Source organism: Dermacentor albipictus, chromosome 1, assembly GCF_038994185.2.
Source record: "Dermacentor albipictus isolate Rhodes 1998 colony chromosome 1, USDA_Dalb.pri_finalv2, whole genome shotgun sequence".
Taxonomy (NCBI): domain Eukaryota; kingdom Metazoa; phylum Arthropoda; class Arachnida; order Ixodida; family Ixodidae; genus Dermacentor; species Dermacentor albipictus.
In genome coordinates this window covers 461,798,080-461,819,979 of record NC_091821.1, presented here as the reverse complement: position 1 = coordinate 461,819,979, position 21,900 = coordinate 461,798,080, and the positions used below count along the sequence as shown (strand labels likewise).

At 44.1% G+C, this 21,900-nt stretch overlaps 2 protein-coding genes across 19 annotated transcripts in view; both read right to left on the bottom strand.

The window, feature by feature from the left end:
• LOC135902791 (coiled-coil domain-containing protein AGAP005037-like) overlaps window positions 1–21,900 on the bottom strand; it is a 583,363-nt gene that overhangs the window by 450,681 nt on the left and 110,782 nt on the right. The gene's annotated exons all lie outside the window — the stretch shown is intronic.
• Window positions 1–21,900, bottom strand: part of LOC135902789 (uncharacterized) — a 36,602-nt gene that overhangs the window by 323 nt on the left and 14,379 nt on the right. For 3 of the 4 annotated variants that reach the window (XM_070532424.1, XM_070532425.1, XM_070532426.1), the window contains exons 3-6: window positions 21,504–21,556; window positions 11,792–11,887; window positions 9,207–9,248; window positions 1,453–1,500 (exon numbers count right to left, since the gene is read on the bottom strand). In XM_070532424.1, coding sequence (XP_070388525.1) covers window positions 1,453–1,500; window positions 9,207–9,248; window positions 11,792–11,887; window positions 21,504–21,556 — 239 coding nt within the window. The remainder of the gene's footprint in view (window positions 1–1,452; window positions 1,501–9,206; window positions 9,249–11,791; window positions 11,888–21,503; window positions 21,557–21,900) is intronic. The other variant, XM_065433032.2, reaches the window with a different exon arrangement.

Sequence of the window (21,900 nt, the reverse complement as noted above, 5' to 3'; positions counted from 1 at the left end):
CCCGAGGCATCTTCAATTGAAGCAAAGAAAACATATGCACTTTACACGACATCAGTGGCGTGACCAATATTTTTTTGTTTGCAGGGCGGGACACGGCACTTGATTGGGGACGGAAGGAAGGAGAGGGGTAGGAGTGACTGGGCAGGTGGGATTATGGTACACATAAATCCATACATGAAGAGGGGGGGGGGGCACATGTCTGGAGCTCCCTCCAAACACTCTTCTTGACGTCGTGCTACTTGAGCCGAAATTTCCATTGCCATGTCCGGCTTGACGGAAGCGGTGACGTCAACATCACCGCGACTTTTTCGGAAGCGTTTTCATTAGATTCTATGGCAATCGGGCAAGGAAGCATAACGTTATGGATCGAAGTGCACAGGCCTTGGGCTATCGAGCAGGCGCCAGAGCTATGGTTAGAGCGAGAACAACAAGGCGCATGCGCGCAGGATGTCTCGCTGTGAGGAATCGATCGAGTGTTTCGCGTATCACACAAAACGAAAACTGTGATATTCGTTGCATAAGCTATGGAAAATTACCGTGACATTATTATTCTCGTCCTGAAAAAAAAAGAAACAATGCGCCATTAAAATCTGTGGCACCTTTGATAATCCTATTCTGCCCGCACTAGCTGAAACTGATGACAGCGCAATTTTCTTTTTGTGATGTCTCACTACGCAGATTTTCTGTTTGTTTAAGCGTCAATGTTCAGCTGCCAGCGGGGAGTAAGGCAACGCTACAGTCTGGATAAGTTGATAACGCGCTCAAGTGAAAAAAAAATATGTGTATATATATAAACCGGCATGATAAAGCTGCGCAGAAACAAATCTTCGCACTATGTGAAAGCCATCCGTCGCGGCTTATCTGAGAAAGCGCAACAATATTACGGGCACGAACACGAGAGTATGCTCCCAGGAGATACATCTCATTTTACTAATCAGTGGCAGACATGTATGAAGTTGCGACCGTCTGGCGCCGGATACTGCCAGGTATAGTCATCGGCTGTACTTTACATCGTCTTGAAAAACTTATCAGTTACATGATCTGTTTGCGAAACTCTAGTGCAGGCGGACAAGTCGTATAAGCGAAAGAAAGTTTTCTCATTATGTCTGTGATAATTAGACACACGTTTTTTTTTTATCCGTGAGATTGTTACCAAACTCCTTCCTGAGGCCTCGAAAGTTATAGTTATTTAGCCAAGGATCCGTTGCTTTCAGCCCGAATGCTTCTGATATTGCGAGAGACTACTAAATAGCGTGCGACTGTGGAATAACCTTCGTTAATATGGAGAGTGTCCGTATCCCATTTGCGTGGGCGTAATAATATTGTATTTTGAGCAGTGATGTTGGGGATGTCGCAGTGATGTCGGTATAAATTCAGACAACTGCGGAAGAGCGGTAAAAGCGATAAATCAAGAACAAATCAGTCGGAGGTTGTCTAGTTTTCGATACATACTTGAAATTTGGCCAGATGGTCCATCGTCGGCTTTTGTACGAACTTGATCTGAGAGGTAAAAGTACGAGAGAAAAGCGTTCAATGAGTTCAGTCTCATTTTCTCCCACAGTATTGTAGAAGTATGGAGATACAGGCCGAATGTGAGAAATTAGATAGATAGATAGATAGATAGATAGATAGATAGATAGATAGATAGATAGATAGATAGATAGATAGATAGATAGATAGATAGATAGATAGATAGATAGATAGATAGATAGATAGATAGAGAGACAGACAGACAGACAGACAGACAGACAGACAGACAGACAGACAGACAGACAGACAGACAGACAGACAGACAGATAGATAGATAGATAGATAGATAGATAGATAGATAGATAGATAGATAGATAGATAGATAGATAGATAGATAGATAGATAGATAGATAGATAGATAGATAGATAGATAGATAGTCGCTTGAGGTGATTCTAAGCTGTCTCTTCACGGCTTTTTTCTCACTCTCCTGCACATGGTGAATGGGAAGCAATATTAGAAAAAATATATAGAGTGAAGAATGCAGATATATAAGTCCGATGGCTTAGCTATTCAGTGACGGCGCGCACATATGCGTACGCGTCTTCGTCTTCCCCAGTTCTGTCTAGCATTGCAAAGAAACCATGCGCACTAAGCTGCGACTAAATGGAATCCTATGCTGAAAAAATATGGCGCCATTTGCTTTATTGAGCAGCATATTGCAACGCACGACCACATTACTTAAAAGCACTACCATGTTATTGGTATTTATTTTTTTTATTAGTTGCATATACTGCCATCTCGGATAGCAAGATATCACAGAAGTGAGCACATACATATTTTCGATCAATTGAATACATTCTAGATGAAAAAAAAAACAGGACTTCAGAATTCAATCAGCAATTATGATTGGACGTGCCGTCTTCGATCAGCAATTACGACGGAATAGCTTTTTCATTCTCGTAATGCCTGCAACCAATAATTAACTTCCGCAGGTGCTTTCAGCCGGTGATTCAACTCCTTTTAATGAAAAAGCGCGACATGAGTGGATGGTGACTAAAAAAAGTTTAATTACTTTAACTAAGAGAACGCACAAGTACAAGGAGCAAGTATATCGTCCTACCAGCTTGAATATTTTTCAGAGCTGTCTGCAGTACCTTCACATAAGAATGCGTACCTTTCACGAACTTATTCACAGTATATCATAATCCGTGGCTGCAGGGGTTAATTAGTAAATTATACGAAACCAACGACCCTGCTCCACCAGCGGCCGGCGGCTTCAACGAGTTTCGCGCATGCGGAGTGATCGCCGTGGCCGACGCTTTTTCGTTGTCTACCACCAGCTGCTGTCGTGGTTCGGCCAACGACTTATGGCCAGCTTAGCACCCAAAGGTGATTTTCCACTGTTAAAAAAAAAAAACCTTCGAAGCACGGAGTTTCCTACAAAGATTACCAGGGCGAACTCTGGCGCTGGAATCGTTCAGCCCCCATGGGTATGATTGGAAATACACGAATTTGTCTGAGCTTCGTGCTTGTGGATTCGGACGTGTTTTTGTGTTTGTGGTTTTGTTTCTTACGCTTTATACGCCTTCGTTGCCGTAAATTTCACATCCATCTATACTTCTCGAAGTGCAGAAGACGCTGCGAACACGCACATTCGCTACTAGTTGCTATGGTTCAGCTTGTCGAGGTGGCTAAATGGAAACGTGCCAAGCGTCTCAAGGCACTGGCTTGCCCACGGTAAATTCTCTAAGGGAGTTCTATGTCGCTTGTTGATGCATGCGTCCGTGGCGTAATGGTTGCAATGTCGGGCTTCTGTCCTGTGTTCCTGTGTTCGAATCCTGCAGTCTGACAATTTAATTAATCTGTATGTAATTATTGATTAGCTGTATACTTTGTTCAAAATGACGAGCTTACGAAGTCCCGAAGCCTTTGAAGTCAGAAGGACGAAGTTTGAACTAATCCATGTACTTCCTATAACTCCCATGCTAGCTCAAGCGCCCCCAATAGTTCCCTCTAGGAACTATTGTAGGAAACTCTACGCTTCTAAGCATCCGGCTGGAAGGAAACTGGCTGTTTTTAAACGCAAACCATGCGAGTGGTTTGTTTCGCGGCGGCCACTCTTCCTAGCGAGAGAATACGACGAAAGGTTAGTGCCTCCATGGCGCGAAATTGGTTGCGGAGAAAGTGTGACACGCTCCGGTGTTCCCTTTAACAGTGTACCGCTATATAGATGCATCATGGCTACCTACGGAGCTGTCGGCCTTTATGAGAAATACCTAGCTGCTTCTAATCCAAAGGAGCTTGGGCATTTATTCATCTTTACGACGCAAACAAGAAAATATAGCGTCTTATACAACGTTTCTCGCCGATATCTGCTAAAGGGACCCTGAAACAATTCGGATGATTTTGTACAAATATACTGAATCGCCAGAGTAGGCCACGCTGATTATTAAGCGACACGTTTAAGCGTTCCGAATAAAGCGTGTAATTTATTTTAAGGTTGTAAAAACGTGCATCGCTACCAATCGCAACTGCGCCGATCTCCCTGAGTCACCCGCCTCGTCACCATCGGCGTGCATGACCTCAGTCAGTCTAGCTCTCCGATTGACTGCCTGCGTTGCGTCATTGATAATTTTTCCCACTTTATGGGGAACAAATGCTGTCCGTAATAGTCGCAATGCCGGTTAAGTTGTTTCTATAAAAAAAGTAACGGAAAGACAATACACAAGAACAATATATCACTACACTAAAGTACTTCCAGCACGCAGCAAGTGTCGTCTGCTTGTGTTACAACGTGCTCCGGGTTCATGCGAGCTGCATGGTCAGTGTTGGTCTCGAGGTTTCTATTTGCAAGAACCATAAATCGCCCTTGTTGCATTGTGCGCTGCAAACGCGTTGATTCGCGAGATGTCAAACTGCGACATCGTGTCCCACTGCAAGGCAACATGCGAGCGGAGTGGCTGCAGCGCCTCGAGCCGCGGGTATCCGATCGGCGTCAGAATCTATGCGTTTGCGGCCGTCACTTCACCCTGGAGGGTTACTACAACAGTGGAAAATTCTATCGTCTCCGATATTCTGGTAAATGCAGGCGGACTAGGCATTTTGCCGGATGGGTGAAAGGACAAACGTGAGCGGCTTGCAAAGTACAACTACCTGGTGGCACAGAGCGCAACCAGACACAGAACTAATATAGCAGTAGCGGAGTGTATTCTATATTTCTACTGGTGTAAATTTCAGGCAGCAGCGTAATCGTGAACACGTAGTCTTTTTAATTGTTTAAAAATGTTTTTAAAAATTTGGCTAGATCAAAGTGAGCACCGTTTGGCTGGTTCAACTCTGCGCCACCAGGTGGCTGCACTGTGCAAACTACTCGCGTTTACGCGTACGCCCATCCGCCAAAACGCCTAGCTCGCCTGCGTTTGCCGTAATATCAGACACGTTCGTCCTAGCGGCAAAACGCTCTCGACGCCCTCTGCTTCGATAGATATCGCTGGGGATTCCCAGCCAGACGGCTACCGAAGAGAGGCTTTGCGTGTTGCCTCCAAAACAGCAGAAAGTAGACGACATGACGTCACAGCATGACGCAGAGTCAGTGGAAGTGGAGCTTAGCCCTAGTGCTCGGCGAACAATTCGAGGAGGAAAATCATGCCTAGGGGGAGGGTAACGTAGTTATCGGCATTTCTCCTAATATGAGACGCGTCACCTTAGTTTTGGCACGAATGTTTTACTGTAGCTGTACCCTACGCGTCTACAAAATTTGTCCAAACCGCATCAGGAATCCTTTAAAATCAGACAAATCAGGGGATTTAATTCGAGATATATGTTGATGTGAGCCTTAGTGCAGTCATCAGGTCTTTCCAGAAACAGTAATTCTTTAAATGTGACTGTGTCTATATTTGATGGACACATGGGATGTCCATTCCGTAAACCTACTTCTGAAAGATACTTAAACGGCCCTCTGAACTGTGTATCTGTGTACTTCAGAAAATCGGCACCTTCTTTTACAGGCTTTATGGAAATTGCCAACGCAGTGTGTAACCTCGTAGCAGCATATTATGACCTTTCTACTGAAGCACGACGCATAATTTCAGAACCCGTAGCCAGAGCAACTGCCAATTGCGCCCCCGTAATAAAGGGGCAAGATAAATTCAGGCAACGATTATCGTCAGTGTTATTATTATTATTATTATTATTATTATTATTACAATTTTTTAACCAAGCACACCAGAATTCAGCAAAACCTTGGGCTTTAATAAATAAGCTGCGAGGCAATAGTGCAGCATTTGGGAATTTCTTGAATCCCTTTCAGAGCAGCCAGACATAGCGGTAGATAAGTTCAATAAATTTTTCATGCATTTTCCTAACACAGCGCAGTCGCAGAGACACACTTGCTCTCTCAAATGAGCTGTTCAAGCATCTGCTTTTGAGCCCACGTTGTCGAACCAAGATCTGAGGTGAATAATTTTCAGTTTCCGACTTAATAAACAACCAGGTATAGATCGGCTGGCTGTGGCCACACTAAGAAGAAATTTTGACACATTAGCAGATATACAGCTTTTTATGAGTAATAGTTTTATAAGCACCGCATCAATTCCGGAGACATTAAAAACGGGGATTGTTAAGCCACTGTGTCAAACAGAAAAAAAAATATGACATTGACAACTATAGACCTATCTCTGTTTAGCCTATACTCTCTAACATACTGGCAATGTTTCTGTTTGATTGTGTGACTTCCTTCTTAAAGAAATTTTCAATTCCAGCACCAAGACACCTTGGTTTTGTTGCTGGGCGAGGTGCTATTACACTGTTAGAAGAGGTCACCAATTAATTATATTATGTTTTAGATAAGAACCTGTATAGTTGTGCTTTATTTTTGGATTTAGCAAAAGCGTTCGAAACTGTAAATCACAACATTTAATTGGAAAAGTTGTTTCGTATGTGTTTCGGGGACCATTTCTTGATCTTATTTGCAATTACTTACATGACAGGTCACAGGTAGTTATTGGTAGTAAAGAAATTGTCAGCGCTAGGAAATATACAGTGAAAGCTCATTAATTCGAACTTCAATAATTCGAATTCATGGATAATTCGAACTGTACGATTTGGTCCGGCCCAAGCTCCACAGAAGTCTATGTATAAAAAAGTCCGTTAATTCGAACGCGAGAAGGTTCCCTCACGGATAATTCGAACTACGCTCGCCTGGCACACGGCCAGAGAAACGCGCCTACTGCCTACACACAAGGCTGTATTGCCTCCGAAACGGAGAGAACGGCGAGAGAAGGCAAAATCGGACAAAAATCTAACCGACGCGGGGTCAGCCAGAAGGCAGCGGCGGCTGCGGCCTCTCCGTTCTACGTAACCTCCGAGACTTCTTCCCCGTTGGGAATCTCGGAGGCTTTGGAAATCTTGTACAGCTGCTAATGTGCGGAGATGGCACGGCAAGCTCCAAAACACAGCAATCAAGTACGTCGCAGCTGCGCTTGCAATCAAGAACCAACGAATCAGGGCCTTCGCCACCTTCACATGTTCAGCGTCTTTGTCTCGGCAGTCTTCATCGGTTGTGCACCTCTGTTTTCAGCTTAGGACGTATCGGCCGTCGCGATTCATTGTGATGGTGTTAAGCCTCGGCTAACGTTCGTTTCGGTGGACATCGGTGGTGTGGCACAGTCGGACCCAGAGCTTCGACTTGAAGGTGGCGTGTGCCCGCGGCACACGCCATCACTTTCTGACACGCCAAATTTCTGACATGCCCTACTACTTCCAAATCGCAGTGTACTGTTGCCCTCCTTCACTTTCGTTAGTTCGAACTTTCGTTAATTCGAACTGAAGCGGCTTCCCCTTGCGGTTCGAATTAACGAGCTTTTACTGTATTGCAGCTGGGGTTCCACAGGGATCCGTGTTGTCCCCTCTCTTGTTGAATTTGTTTATGAACTACTTTCCCACGATTATCACAAAAGCCACTGTGTATCAATATGCAGATGATACGGTTCTACTCACACCTCATATGCGTTATGAGGAAGCTATTAACGCCATACAGAATGCAATTCATAAGGCCATGCAATGTTTTGAAGAAAATTGTGTAGATGCCAATGCTAAGAAGAGCAAAACCATATGCTTTCGAAGTCCATTAAAAACCCAAAAATAAACTTGCCAATATTAGTACATGATGAACATTGTGTTTCATGTAAATGTACTGCTATAGAATATGTGGAGACATTCAAATACCTGGGTATAACGTTCAACAGCGGCATGCCTTGGCAGCATCACATGGCGTTTGTATGTGGCAAACTACAGAGTGTTACATATCTACTTTTCAACCTAAAGGGTTTAGTACCTCTAGCAGTCAAGAAAATGATAGTGCATGCACTAGCGTACAGTGTGCTGAGGTATGGTATAACGATCTTCGCCTTTTGTGCAGAGCGCTGGAAAAATCAGATTGATAAACTACTGAAAATATATTTAAAATGTTGCTTATGGTACTACACTACATGATAATATTTTTCATGAATTAGAATGTTGCACATTCGAATATTTATTTACCAGAACGGTTATTATGCGGCATAACTGAAGCGATGAATTCGAAGAGGCGTACAATACACCTCGATTGTTAAGAAACAAAAAAACAACGTTTTAAAGTACCCTATTCCACAACTAAATATGGAGAAGCGAGAAGAAGTGAATACATCCCCAAAAATATAATGATTTAGCTGATGAATTCTTTTTGGCAACATCAAAAAAAAAACAGTTGAAGAAATTATTGATCAAATGTTGGAATTTAGTTCTGATTCTTTACTTAAGATGTTTATGTGTTTGTCTTTGTTTACTATGTCATTGTCTGTTAACAGGCAATACTAGCAACCATTCTTCTGAAATTAAAAAAAAAGGTGTTATTATGTAAATGAATACCTTTTCACCTGCACATCACTGTACCGACTCTGCCGGGCCTAGTCGCAGAAGTCCTCGTGGAGTTAGACAGACCCGTTTGTTTGTTTTGCTTTTGGATGTGTGTAAAGAAATTATTATTATTATTATTATTATTATTATTATTATTATTATTATTGTTTATGCAGTAACTTTTCCTTTTTATTTCTCGTCCCATTTTTTTTACGCATAACTGTCTTGTAGTTCTACTATAATGTTTTTTTTTATGCGCGCCAGTACTCAAACCTCAGGGTTGTTCCTAGACACGGTAAATGATTTAATAATTGTTTGAGTGATTGATATCACATCCTTTATAATGCTTATTTTCGTGATCTCGATATTATTTTATAACTCGTTGTCATTGTTCTCTTCCGATCTTTGCGCTGTTGTTTCATAGTTTCACACATTGTTCAACTGCCTTTCTCCTCCCTTTTCTTTTGCATTTACCTTGCGGTTAGTTCTGTGTTCACTCTTCACAATTGTTTCGTTTTGTTTCACTGTGAATGTGTGTGTGCGTTTCTTTACTGATATTCCCCTGCAGCTTTTTTTCTCTTTCTTTCTGTTACTTGAGTTCTCAATGTATGCGTGCGCCAGAACTCAGACCACAGGGTCGTTCCTGGGCGTGATAATTAATAATAATAATAATAATAATAATAATAATAATAATAATAATAATAATAATAATAATAATAATAATAATAATAATAATAATAATAACACTTTAACCGTTCAGCAGCATCCGTCAAGGAAGCCGTGTTTCTGCTCGGTTTAATGAAACTCTCAGTGAAGCTACAACGCTCACTCACACACGTACCTGTGGAAGCGTTCCCCCGACGCAACGCACAACACGACCGGCCTGCAAGGGCAGCAAAATAAAAGACGGCTGTTTGCGTACCGAAAATGAACAAGTGTCAAACACGGTTACGTCAGGCACGGCTGTGCTGGGCACGTGAACGCAGATCCACGACTTCACACTGCTGTAAACATCGGTATCGCGTGAAGTAGACCTACGCCTCGACGTGATCGTGTATTTATAGATTTGCAAAATGATTTCAGACAATCGCAAACTTAACTATTTTGCATTTCATCTTTGAAATGAAGACCCGTTACTTGCGGAAACAGGGCCACCTGAGAATAATTTCTAAATTTTACTATTAGTCGAGCCTCGTTATGACGAAGCCGCATCCGACACAAGATTACTTTTGTGATATATCCGGTGTTCCCTATATGCGTGTATTCGGTACATGCTAATATAATTCGTTATATTCGATTATTCCCTTATACTCATGTTTGTTATATTGAGGTATTGAGGTTCGACCATTCAACTGCTATCATTCCATAACCCTGATGAGCAGTCGCATACAGTAAAATATTATTCAAACACGAATATGTAAGCAGTGTCTGAAGTGTTAACTTGCCCTAGCAGCAATGATATTTATCACCTTAAATAGAAAACATTACTTTGTTTAATTTTCTGTATGTTCTAATTCTTTTTAAAAAGTAGTCTGTTTTCTGTTATCCGGTCAACCAGGCAAAGGACGTCCAAAGTTAAAGATACTTTAATTTGGACAATACACAGCTTAGAGAAGAATGGGCTGCACTGACAATCTCTCATTTATTTATCGTTTAATAATGCTTAGTTTAGGTAATTATCGTAGCCACATAGAGTGCGAGGGAAGCCCGCAACAACCTCCTATAATGCATATTTAACGATGTGCATTTGATAACAAGTTCTAGATAACAGTTTAAGGCGATTGTGCTTGCTATAGTAGCGAATAGCAATACGTGAAGACGCATACATTCCAGTACCTAAATTTACGTTAGGTCGTTGAACAGAATTATTAAGAACCGCTTTCTTTTTCCTTGCAGCCGACATCAATACCTCTGGCTTCCGCGAACTGCAACCGGAAAAATACAACATTGACGTCAGGCACAAATGCAAGGCGTTCACCCCGAGTGAAGGGCCGAGCCAGAACGTCAAATAATCAAAGCCTCTAATAGGGGGAGATTTGGAAATTTCACTTTCAGTTTTTTCTAAAGTATTTAATACGCTCCTAATTACGAGGGATTAAGACGAAATGTCGGCGCACACCCTAAGGAAGTCTTTCGTTCATGACGACATTTTTTTCCGGCTTACAATTTCGTTTTCTGAAATCTCGCTAGTGAACATGCCATCGGAGCAGGAGCAATAGCAGAAACATGGCCATAGAAAATTTGCACACCTTCTCAATCACGCTGTACAAAGCAGCAACGGTGACATTTTATGTATGGCTCCCCGTAATTGAAGCCATTCCTTTCTTTTTTCTTTTGCCTGCCGCTGATGTCGCAAAAGGTACCCTCTGCTCTTTATACCGTCTGACAGTTAATTGTACAGGTCGGACACGCGGGACAAAGGAAACTTTCGGCATTTTGCTAAAAAAGCATTTTCTTTTTTATGAGGTAACGTTTTTCATATTGTATCTGCTGAACCGTACTCAGTAATCACTCTAGAAGTGTACGCGACAGCAAAAGAGTGCCGCAGCAATCGATGGTACGGTTTTTGATCGAACCGTAATCGAGAATTTAAAAAAAAAAGAAATCAAATTTCTCACGCAGAGCATGTTGAAGCTCCCCGATTGCGCTAGGTAATTTGGTTCCCTTCCCCCCGTCCCTCCCCCTCCCCCAGGGAAATATTGACTATCCAGCTGCTTTCATTTTAGCGCCGAAAATAGCTCGACGTCGTTCTGCACAACTCTTGCTTTGGCGCCACAGGCCTTACGGTTACGAAACGTCGGCTACTGGAATTGGCGTACGAGATAAGTAATAAAGCAGAGAATGGATCGACGGTGGTTTAATCGACCGTCACTGTGTAGGCGTGAAAAAATAGCAACCGTAAGCGTAAGCGTCCCTGGTATTGCAGCTAGGTGACGCAAGAAAATAGCGCGGATCCTCAAGGGCAACAAACTATACATATACGTGCAGTCTGGCGTCCTGAAACAGTTGATCGACGGCTAAAAATGAAGATGCCGGATCATGTGACGTCGAGGAAAGCCGATGCTTGGGTTTCGCGAGTGTGCCGCCACCTACCCGCCGTCGGCAGCGTGCGCCCTGGCTCACTGTCTTGCCAAGCCTGCGCTCTCTCAACGACCGATCGACTCTCACGCTGAGAATTGTGAACATTGTAAAGGTAACTAAAGGTCATAAGAGCGGCAGCTTAGACTACTTCTTATCTCGTTATGTTTCCAGGGTGTATAGCGCGAGGTAGTTACCAAATGACAAAAGACAGGTACTTAGGGTAAGTCGAAGGTTGCTTTGTGATTTGGTATTACTTGTCTACGGCTTATAAAAACAAAAAAAGAAGAAATCGGTTAACGAGCTGAGCAAAAAAAATTAAAAAAGTAAAGGAAGAGTGAGGCAGACCAATGGAGGCCTCCGGCAGCGGTTCCGAAATTCGGCGATGGTGAGGTTTCCCGTGATGCAGCCGATTACGAGCTTCTCAGCCATCACCTGGTCGAACTGGAAGCGCGCAAGAAGACTTGTTATAGAGGGTGACGACAGCCAACGTACGTGTTAAATTTATTTATTGACTGACTGACTTACTCACTGATTGACTTACTGACTAATTGATTGATTGATTGATTGATTGATTGATTGATTGATTGATTACAGTTAACGTCCCAAAGCCACTCCGGGGCTATGAGAGATGCCGTAGTGGATGGCTCCAGGATGTTTTTGAGAATCTGGGGTTCTTGTAACGTGTGCCTAAATATCTTAGTCCATTGCTGGCAGTCGAATTCGCGACCTCGACACCAGCAGCAGAGCGCCATTGCCACTGAGTTATACCGCAGCGGGTGCGTGTTAAGTGCTTATAGCCTCATGAATATTCACTTTTATTTGAGTTATGCAAGCAAAAGATGCGCCAGGGGATTATCGCTTGCGCAGTTTCACGTGTCAAATCGGCCTAGAGCATCAAAGTTACTGTTGAACGCTGAGAGTTCTGCGTACAAGCGGAGTACAATACACAAGTGTTTTTTTTTGCATTTTCTCCACGTCGACATGTGGTCGCCATGGCTCGGACCACGGACTGAGAACAAGCGATGGCTCCTGGCAAAGAGAAGGTTCAGGGGCCATATATAAACTGAGTCAGAAGACCCAAGTCGGAGGCATCCCCGACAAAGCTATACATGAAAGTTTTCATGTGAATCTACGCCCGCTGTATCTGAACTTCACTTCGGACCATTCTACGAAAACGTATTGAAAAATGCGGGGCCCGTCTTTAGTTTTACTACGGCCTTAGAATTAAACTCTCCTGACCAAGCAGCGCCGTACAAATAAATGTAAAGTTAATGTGCAAATGACGCTTGCTCACCAGCGTTGATATAAAAAAAAGTGGTGTAAAATTTCATAAAAAACATATTATTTCGAAACATCACGGAAATTAAGTGGTACACTGATTTTCTGAAGGGTTGTCTAAAGCAAGAATGTTGGTCGTGAGTACGCAGAGAGAAAAAAAAAGAAGACGATGAGATGTCGCACGTTAATTATAGTGTTAGTTATGGCGCAAACCGTTTCTCCAAGTCGTTCAGCCCACACTCCGGAAAATGCGACGTGATTGAGGCGAACACGCGAAAACAAAAGGTTTCTTCATTGTCTCCTCACGTGCTGCTGGCGCGCGTAATTTACGCTTTTAATTCTCTGTGCTGTCGCGAGAGAAGATGAATTGAGGCTGGAGAAACTCACTTAGACACTACGTAAGTAAATTTCCTTGCAGCTCTTAAGAAATCGTCAACACGAGTACATTACACTTTTTCCTGACTTCCAGAGGATCGCACTCACGTCGAGCTGAAGACGACGGGAATGTTTTTGCATCCATCGTTATACGAAACGCGCGATACGCGGTTGCGAAATACGAACACACGCGCTCGCACTACAGACTTCCTTGTTGAAACAACGGCGCGTATACGGGCGCAGCGAAAATGTTGGTATGCGCGCAGAAATTAAATCCAGGCGTATTAAAATGCGAAAAAGCTACACAAATGATAAATATTCTGACAGAAAAGAGAAAAGAGCGTTCAGGAAGGAAACTGCACTATGCAGACGCATTTTGTGTTCCTAGGCCATGCCGATATCACGATAATATTTTCCTTTATTTATTTATTTTTTTGCTAGTTGTCCCGTCACACACATGCATATATTCCCACGCGTGTGATTTTCCGCATATTCACTCCCTGGGCTGTTCACGGAATCGTCGCTATTTCAACAGTAAATTCAGGACGGGAGCTTGCGAGCGCGGTTGCCCCCCATTCTCTCGCTTTGCTCTGTCCTCTGCGCCGTTTGCAAATCATGCCGCCTCGCCAGATTTTTTATTGGTCTTACTCCATCACCGCCTTTCGAAGATGATTTGTAACTGCAGAGTTCGCACTTTCGCATTCCGTTTGCCCTCAATAGCAGAGGCCCTATACCGCAGCGGAGAAAGAAAGGTACCTGGAATTGATACCAGGAACTGCAGCGCTCTTCCCAACTTCGTGGTATTATTACCAGAGGCGCAATCTGACCCAAGTGAAGATTGACATAGTGAACGCAATCGCCTCAACAATTTTATGAACACGATCACTTGTTCAGAGTATAAGAAAAAAAACATACGTACTCCCCGTACGTATGTTTGTTAGCACTCAAACATCGTTCACATTTAGCGATGCGCGCGTATGGCGCCCGTATACGTCGTTTGTGTCTCACTTCGTCCTCGTCTGCTTAGCGCCGTAACTCTTGTGTTTTAAGTAATGGAGCAACTAGCTCAGCAAGGAGTTTTGTTATACTCAAAAGCCCAGCGCTTTATTTAGGCACCAGAAATGAAAATATGAAACGAATCAGCTGTGAACGAATTTTCTATACACCGGCATCAAGAGCGCTGACGTGCACGGTAGAATAAAGAAACTCAGAATGTGGTTCGTAAACAGTGGACTGAACGTTATGCACTGAAGCCCCCAAAAGAATTTTCGCGGCGCTGGTGCAAATCGTAACTAAAGTACAAGGAGCAATACAAATAACCGTAACGTACAGTAGCGAGCAAAAGTCCGGAGACTGCAGCGTCAGCGAAAAAAAATAATAGAAGAATTCTTGGAGTACAGCTCCGCAACGTCGAATCAGGTTGAATGTACATTGCATTGGCCAATCGCGCACGCGTAGGTTAGGCCGTTTGATTTCAACTGTCATGCCGAAGCTGCGAAAAATAAAGAAAGAGAGGATTCGGGACAACACTGGTCCCCAATGTTTTGCTCTGGACTGTACGCCCCGAACAATGCTGAGCTAGGTCTCACAAATATCCAAGCACCACCCGTAATCCCCAATGGGCTCTGCCACTCGGGGTGCAAACACAATAAACGTTACCAGCATAACGAAGGTATCAGAGTATCAACTGGACGAAGCAAGAAAGCTAGAGCCCGCAGCCAACTTTTCGGCAAAGGGCTCTCTCTCTCTTTTTTTTTTCTCAGAGCTTCGAAAAAGGCAAGTCGCCTAGCCGAACCGTTACCTCCGGGCAGTAGCATCCCCCGCTCGCCAACTGGAGATCGATGGCGCAAACGCGTTTATCGCTGTATGGCGGCACCGCTCGAAGTGGATCGCCTACAGAGGATGCGTTTCCTGACACGTGTACGCCTAGATCGTAAGCTACGTGTACGCTTGGGGCTTGGAAATACAGAGACACGAACGCGGAAACGTAATACGCGCGAGCTGAGGCAAGACTTGGCCCACAGCTGTGCGCGCACGGGCATTAGCGCACCGATTCGTTTTCATGTCAGCGACGATATACGTTAGAGGAGATGCGGACGTGCTCCGATGCGGAGTGTGTTGATTCAGTTCTCGCGTGTTGAGGGCGCCTGCTAGTTGCATTCGACAGCTCGACAAACTGCAGACAGCCGTGCGCGCGGTGCGCTGCGTGTTATGTTTTGCTGCAGCAGGCTTCGTGCTGAGCTAACTATTCGGATTCCTGCCGTTGGTTAGGGTACGGTGTGGTCGGTGGCTGAGAACCCACGAGTGCGCGCGCGCGCAAAAAAAAAAAACAGAAACAGGAAAATCGAGTAGGCCTGCAGGATTTCTTCCATATACACATCGCAGAAGCGCGAGCGTTATAGAGTGGTAGAGCGGGGTAGATCTTTTTTGTGTAGATGGCGCGCAGCCACTTTAGGCGATTGGTCTAGAATCGGGAAGCATACATTTTATAATTTAAAGCGTAATTACCTGAGAAATACACGAAACCGAAGTTGAATATAGACAGACGGGTGACGTAAAGAGCAAGGAAATAGAAATACAATAATGAAGAAAGATGAAGGAACAAAACAAAGTGAAAAAAAAACAGCAAACAGCTATAACCAAATATTTTTGAAACTGTTACCAAAAGCCAAGACAATTGTGGTAAGAACTACACGTGCGGCTAAATGACATCCAGTGCTACAAAACAGTGTTTCGAAGGTTCTTTATCGCAAACTGGGATGTCGTTGACAAGGAAGCTGGGAATAATCTCTGCCAAGGCCGCTAAACTTATTTTACTTCTATGGCGCTTTGTCGCTCTAAGCGTGTTGAAACTTATAAGGGTGCACATTCTCACAATGTTATAAGCAATCAGCACACTTTGCCATAAATAGTACTAATATTCCCGAAAGATTAGGATTACTCCTTAAATTAAGGTAATTTTTCCTACACATAATGCTAGCATGAGCGGTAAAATAATGCGATAGCTAAAGTTCTTTTTTTTTTCATGACCACGACAATGTATACAGATTTTGTTTACCCATTATAATAACGGCGGTTGCCATTTTATCAGTAAGACTTGGATTCTGGTGTATTTCTACATTAAACGATATAGAGCGTTCGGTGATTTGTGCTCACGGGGATATATAAGTGACCTAGCCTATGATCTTGCTTCAGAGCAGTTGTTAAGCTCTGCGACGATGGGTAAGTGCCGCTGCAACGTTTTTCAGACTACAACACAGGCTCTGAGATTTCTTGTCTAGCTGAAAGATGACCTCTCAATGTCCGTTTTCTGTGCCATCTGCAGTGCACAGTTTCTTTGGCCTTTTCGGAACCGTTTTGTTCAAGCTTACACACGCACGCGGCGCGTAGCTTTGGCGGAAAAAGTTTCTGCAGAAACTCAAGCGTATGAAGCAGCCGCTCTTAAGTTGAAGCTCTCTCAAGAGAAGGCGTTTTCCCTGCGAGTGTCTTGGGTTGTAAGCTGCCTGTTTTTTTTTTTCTCACCTTCAACAGAGGCTACTTCCTTTGTTCTCCGTGAGGCGATGAACGCATAAAAAGAACGCCACCCTTTGTTACTCCGTCACAGTGTAATATCTCGGAGGCCATGTCCAGCGAATACATCGGCTCTTGATAAGCCTAAATAGGCCGATAAACCGAGAACGCGATATTGCAGACAGTGCCCACTTGTCGAGAACACTTTGCAGCCGAAGCATCGGGAGTCAGACTTAAAGTAAACGCAACTATCTGTTGGGAACGAGAGGGCGAAACAGTACAGGACGATGAAGTACAGGACAGTACAGGACGACTCGTGTGAGCGCTACCGCAAACGAAGCATTCATTTTTAATCGTAATAATGAATAATAAATTATTGGATTGTTACGTGCCAAAACCAAGATATGATTACGGGGCACGCAGTAAAGTGTGGCACTCCGGATTAATTTCGACCACGTGGGGTTCTTATAACGTGCATCTGATGCACGGTACACAAATTTTATTGCACTTCGCCGCCATCGAAATGCGACCGCCGCGGTTGAGATTCCATCCGGCACCCTTGGGCTTAGGAGCGCAACGCGGAAGTCACAATTACTTTGAATCGTGGAGGAAAGAAACAAAATAACCGGAACCCCTGACATCAAGTTTTTGAAGCACGAGGTGCAGCCATCTTGGTGCGTCACATCGCCCTCTGGGCGTCTCCAATCAGCTTGCCGGAGCAAATCTGCGCGAGCTTGGAACTTGCGTTGCGACGAGCCACCGGAAGTCTGCGCTGCCGACGCACGTCAGAACAAAGCCGACGAATCTTTTGTAACAGTTTTCGTGAAGCAGACTCACTCCTGTGTTTGTTGCGTGGCACGTTGAAGAAGACGAAGAAGGTCCGCGCCGTGATTACGTGTCGCTCGGCGGACACTCACACTCACAGACTTAAAACGCAATTTTAAAGCTCACAAACTGGACCCCAAACACTGCTTGTAACGCGAACCGAACGTGCTCTGTCAAAGACCTGCGCTGAAAAATCTCATCTCGCTACTTCTGTTCCGAGAACAGCAGCGAGAGGTTCGCGAGCGCGGTCGCTATGGCAACGGGGATGTCAGATACACCGGTCCCTGTGCTCCTTTGCGAAGAACACCTCGTGACTTTCGCCACACTCTCTCCAACTCGTCCGGGCTGGTCGGGGCACCTCCTATGCTCCTCCGTGTTTTCAATGCTTCCGCAACCTTGCGGGGCTTATTCCTACCCGAAAGCCACCGCGCACATTGAGGCCCAGGCGTGAGAAGTTTGGCTTGCTAAGGCTATAGCTGGGTGACGTCATGCTCCTTTCTACTTTTTTCCCTTTCTTCCACGGCGCCGGGGCAGCAGCTGTTTGGCGTGCTGCAACTCGCCATGTTGCCTCCGTGCATTGTTAGAATACCGCGCGAGTACCTCGAGCGCTACGCCAAACTTTGATATCTCTTTCAACGCTGTGCCCAAGGGCGAAACTGCCATTCTTTTCTTTTCGTGGTCTCGCCTTCTACTCTGCGCCTTGCTTTAGTCTCGTACGAATCTTGGCAAGTGTTCGTGTTCTTAGACTGACTGTAGCTTTTCCTACGGCTTTGGGATTAGTTGCTTTTGCTTGGCTTGCGACGGCACGAGGCGAACCTAATGACCCCACCTATAATGGCGCCAACTTCTCGAAGTTTATATGATTAGTTCATGTGACGTTAGAAAACGGAGCCTGCAGTGAAATAACGCTTATATTTTTATTGGAAATTTTCGTAGCCATCGATGCTACCTTTACACCAATTTAGGAATACATAAACAATATATGGCAATAAATGCCGTAAACATTAAAGCCTGCGCATGTATTTGACTTACTTGCAGTAACAGCACCACCCACTTATAAAAATGTGAGAATGTGTACTTTTGCAGAAGTGGACATTTTAATTTGATTTCACATGTCTCGTGCAGTCGGACGCTACGTCCAATGTGCAAAAGGGCAACAATTAATGAAGCCATAGTAGTTTCAGCATACTTCAGGAACACCACTTGCGTTTATTTTTCTGCAAACAACAACGAAAAAAGAAAGCTGATTACTAGAGACGAAAATGACAGGATAAATTTCAACTTCTTGCGTTTAATTTCTCCCTCCAAGTGCACAGCTGCTGCACGTCGTCGTGCAGTCGACAGAAATTACACTTTAATTTCGCGATGCTTCCACCGCTCTAATGAAATAAACTATTTCGAGCGTCGGCTAGCTAGCCCAAGACCTTGGCTCTCTTAGAGCGCAATTCAATGCTTCTTCATTGATAATTGGTTAACTAGAGCCGAGGAGACACTGTGAGACCTCGTGACGTCATCCGTAGCTGGCCTGGCAGACTTACTTCTATGTGAGGCCGCCACTTGTTTCTGCGTCTGTTCCGGTTTTCCAGGTCCTCGTCTGCCGCCTTAAAGACGGCGCTTTTTCACTGAATAACTGTTAATTACTAATCTGACCCAACTAACATCGCTAATCGTCAACTTAATTAATCCTATGTGGACAAAAAACTCGGCAGGACTTGTGCCGTTTGCCGCGGAGACAGCTTCGACGTGGTGTAAAAATTCGATTGTTATGCGGTATAAATTAGTGGCCAACGACAACGCGCTTTTGCTGGCGCCTCATTTTTGTCAATGTGTATTTTTGGCATAGGTGTATTTCATTAGAGTGTTATGCGTTGTCCTTTCGTACATACTTAGGCAAGAAAAAAAATTTTTTCTTTTGCCGTTCATTCTGACCTGATCGCAAAGTAAAAGCCTGACTGCTAAATGGCCGGCTGTTCGAGTATCGTATGCGAGAAACGCAAGGAACGAAAGTCGCAAAAGAAGGCACCAGAAAGTAACAGGAAAGTACGTGAAACATAAAATTCACGCTTCCGAACACCGAGATCGACACACAGGCAGCAACAGTAACTGCATAACTATTGGTGCTTTTCTAGTGGTAAGTTTAAATTAGATTATGGGGTTTTACGTGCCAAAACCACTTTCTGATTATGAGGCACGCCGTAGTGGAGGACTCCGGAAATTTCGACCACCTGGGGTTCTTTAACGTGCTCCTAAATCTAAGTACACGGGTGTTTTCGCATTTTGCCCTCATCGAAATGCGGCCGCCGTGGCCGGGATTTGATCCCGCGACCTCGTGCTCAGTAGCCTAACACCATAGCCACTGAGAAACCGCGGCGGGTCTAGTGGTAAGTGCCTGTAGTTACTTGATTTTATGGAGATCGCTACTAGCGCTACAGCAGAAGGACTAACTGTTAGGCTGGTTGGTGGGACATGCTGAATGGAAAATGAAGCGCGTATAAATTAGACAAATGTACATGGAAAAGATGAATACTACAGGACCCACCAAAAGCGTCCTCAGCACATTGTCAAAATGCACACGGGATAACAAAAAACATAAAAAATAATGTTGGACTTTTACTCCATAAGGCACAATGTCTTATTAACTTAGCGTCAGTAACGCATAAGTAACATTGACGATAAACTCAAGAAGCCTCCTTGCAGCATAGATCAATATGGTCAAAAAAATCATTACGGTCTTTGTGCTGCGCTACCAAGCATCATTTTGTTGTAAATAAAGGTTATATTAGAATAATCTAATTCTTTAGTTTGCGTGAACTTACCGTTTTGCAATCTATACACAAAATTACCTATCTTAAGTAAGTTCTTCCAAATTTTGTAATGGCAGAGACATTGCTAAGAAAACATGGCAAAAGTCATATGATCCAGCAAAGTAAATACTGACAGCATCGACACGACATTGCATTCTAATAAACAAGCCGATTTCATTGAAAATATCACAGCCTAAAGGAGAATAATAAATAGAAAAACGGTTGTCGCTGCAATAGAAATCTTTGCATGAGGTTGGAGCGATATGTGCAGAAGGCAACGTGCGGTGTGCAACAATAAACATGTAAACACGGAAATGGGAATAGCAAATGGTCATTTTTAGAAGTAGTGACATTAACGTGGTGATAACAACGGTATTGAGAAAATTGGCGACAATTATCGCGCCTCTATGGTTATTGTTACGCACGGTCAGACGTTTCTTAGGCCTTCAAGCACCCTACCGTACCTCGCTGTAGGCATTGATAAATCTGACAAAGTGATGACTACCACGCGTTGATAGCTATGCATTGCACCGTCGCGCTTGACTACGTCGGATGTTACGCTGGCCCGACAGAACACTGCAGTGCCGACAAGACGCCGGTGATCGGCCGATCAGCGGGCAGAACATGCCGCCGAGGGACGGCTTGTCGTGCAAAGCCCGAGTCGGCACAGTCTGGTGGGCTTTTATTTTTTTTTTTTTCGTGCCGACAACGTTGACAAAAAGAGTTCTGCCGGCTGTCGCTCAGCGGTCGCTCGGCCTGCTTTGCTATTGGCCATATTGGACAAATACCAACGGTGAGCGGCGGACCACCGCGAAACACGAATCTACACAAGAGCTGACAGTGAACCGCGCAATTACTGGGATTCGTTGACTGCCAGCTCTTGGGTCTTCATTCTGACGCTTTACCCTCCATGGAATCAGCCGCTGGCAATGGTTTGCCAAGAGCCTGTGAACGCGTAACCAAAACCAAAAAGAAAAGAAAGAAAGAAAGAAAGAAAGAAAGAAAGAAAGAAAGAAAGAAAGAAAGAAAGAAAGAAAGAAAGAAAGAAGGGACGATTACACGAGCGTTGCGAACCAACACGTCAATACCATGAAGCGGTGATAGCGTTTCCGTCATCACTCTCTCGTACCCCTTTATACTGCGAAGCCATGTTGAGCTTCCGGCAGAAGTTGATGTCTAGAGATTCTCAGAGTTCTTCTTTGAAAGTTTTAAAAACCCAAAAGGAATAAGAGAAAATCAAAAGAGTTATAGCGATGAAATTCTACCTTTCCTTCGAAGTTCTCCTGAGCGCACTTTGAAGCTCCCTTAGATTCTTTGTCTGCGGCAAAATGAAAAGAAGTACGTCAAATGCAGGAAGTGGCTTTATCGTTTTGACAGCTTTTACAATCGAACATGTACTAAAGAACAAGCAAAAGTACGCTGAAGTAGGAAATCTCGAAAAGATTTAATGACAGCAGATAACATTTCCTTTTGGCCGCCGTACTAGTATCGAGTGTGAGTGCCGGGCTCGCCCACGGGTATTCCTTTCTACGCTATGGCTAGGCCATTGTGTTTAACATTTCCAAGCGTTGCGAAGGCGAGCGCTAAATCGGTCTCTCCTAGTCTAACAAGAACATTAAAAAAAGTAAATAGGACAATGTATAAAGATGGGGGAGATATTCC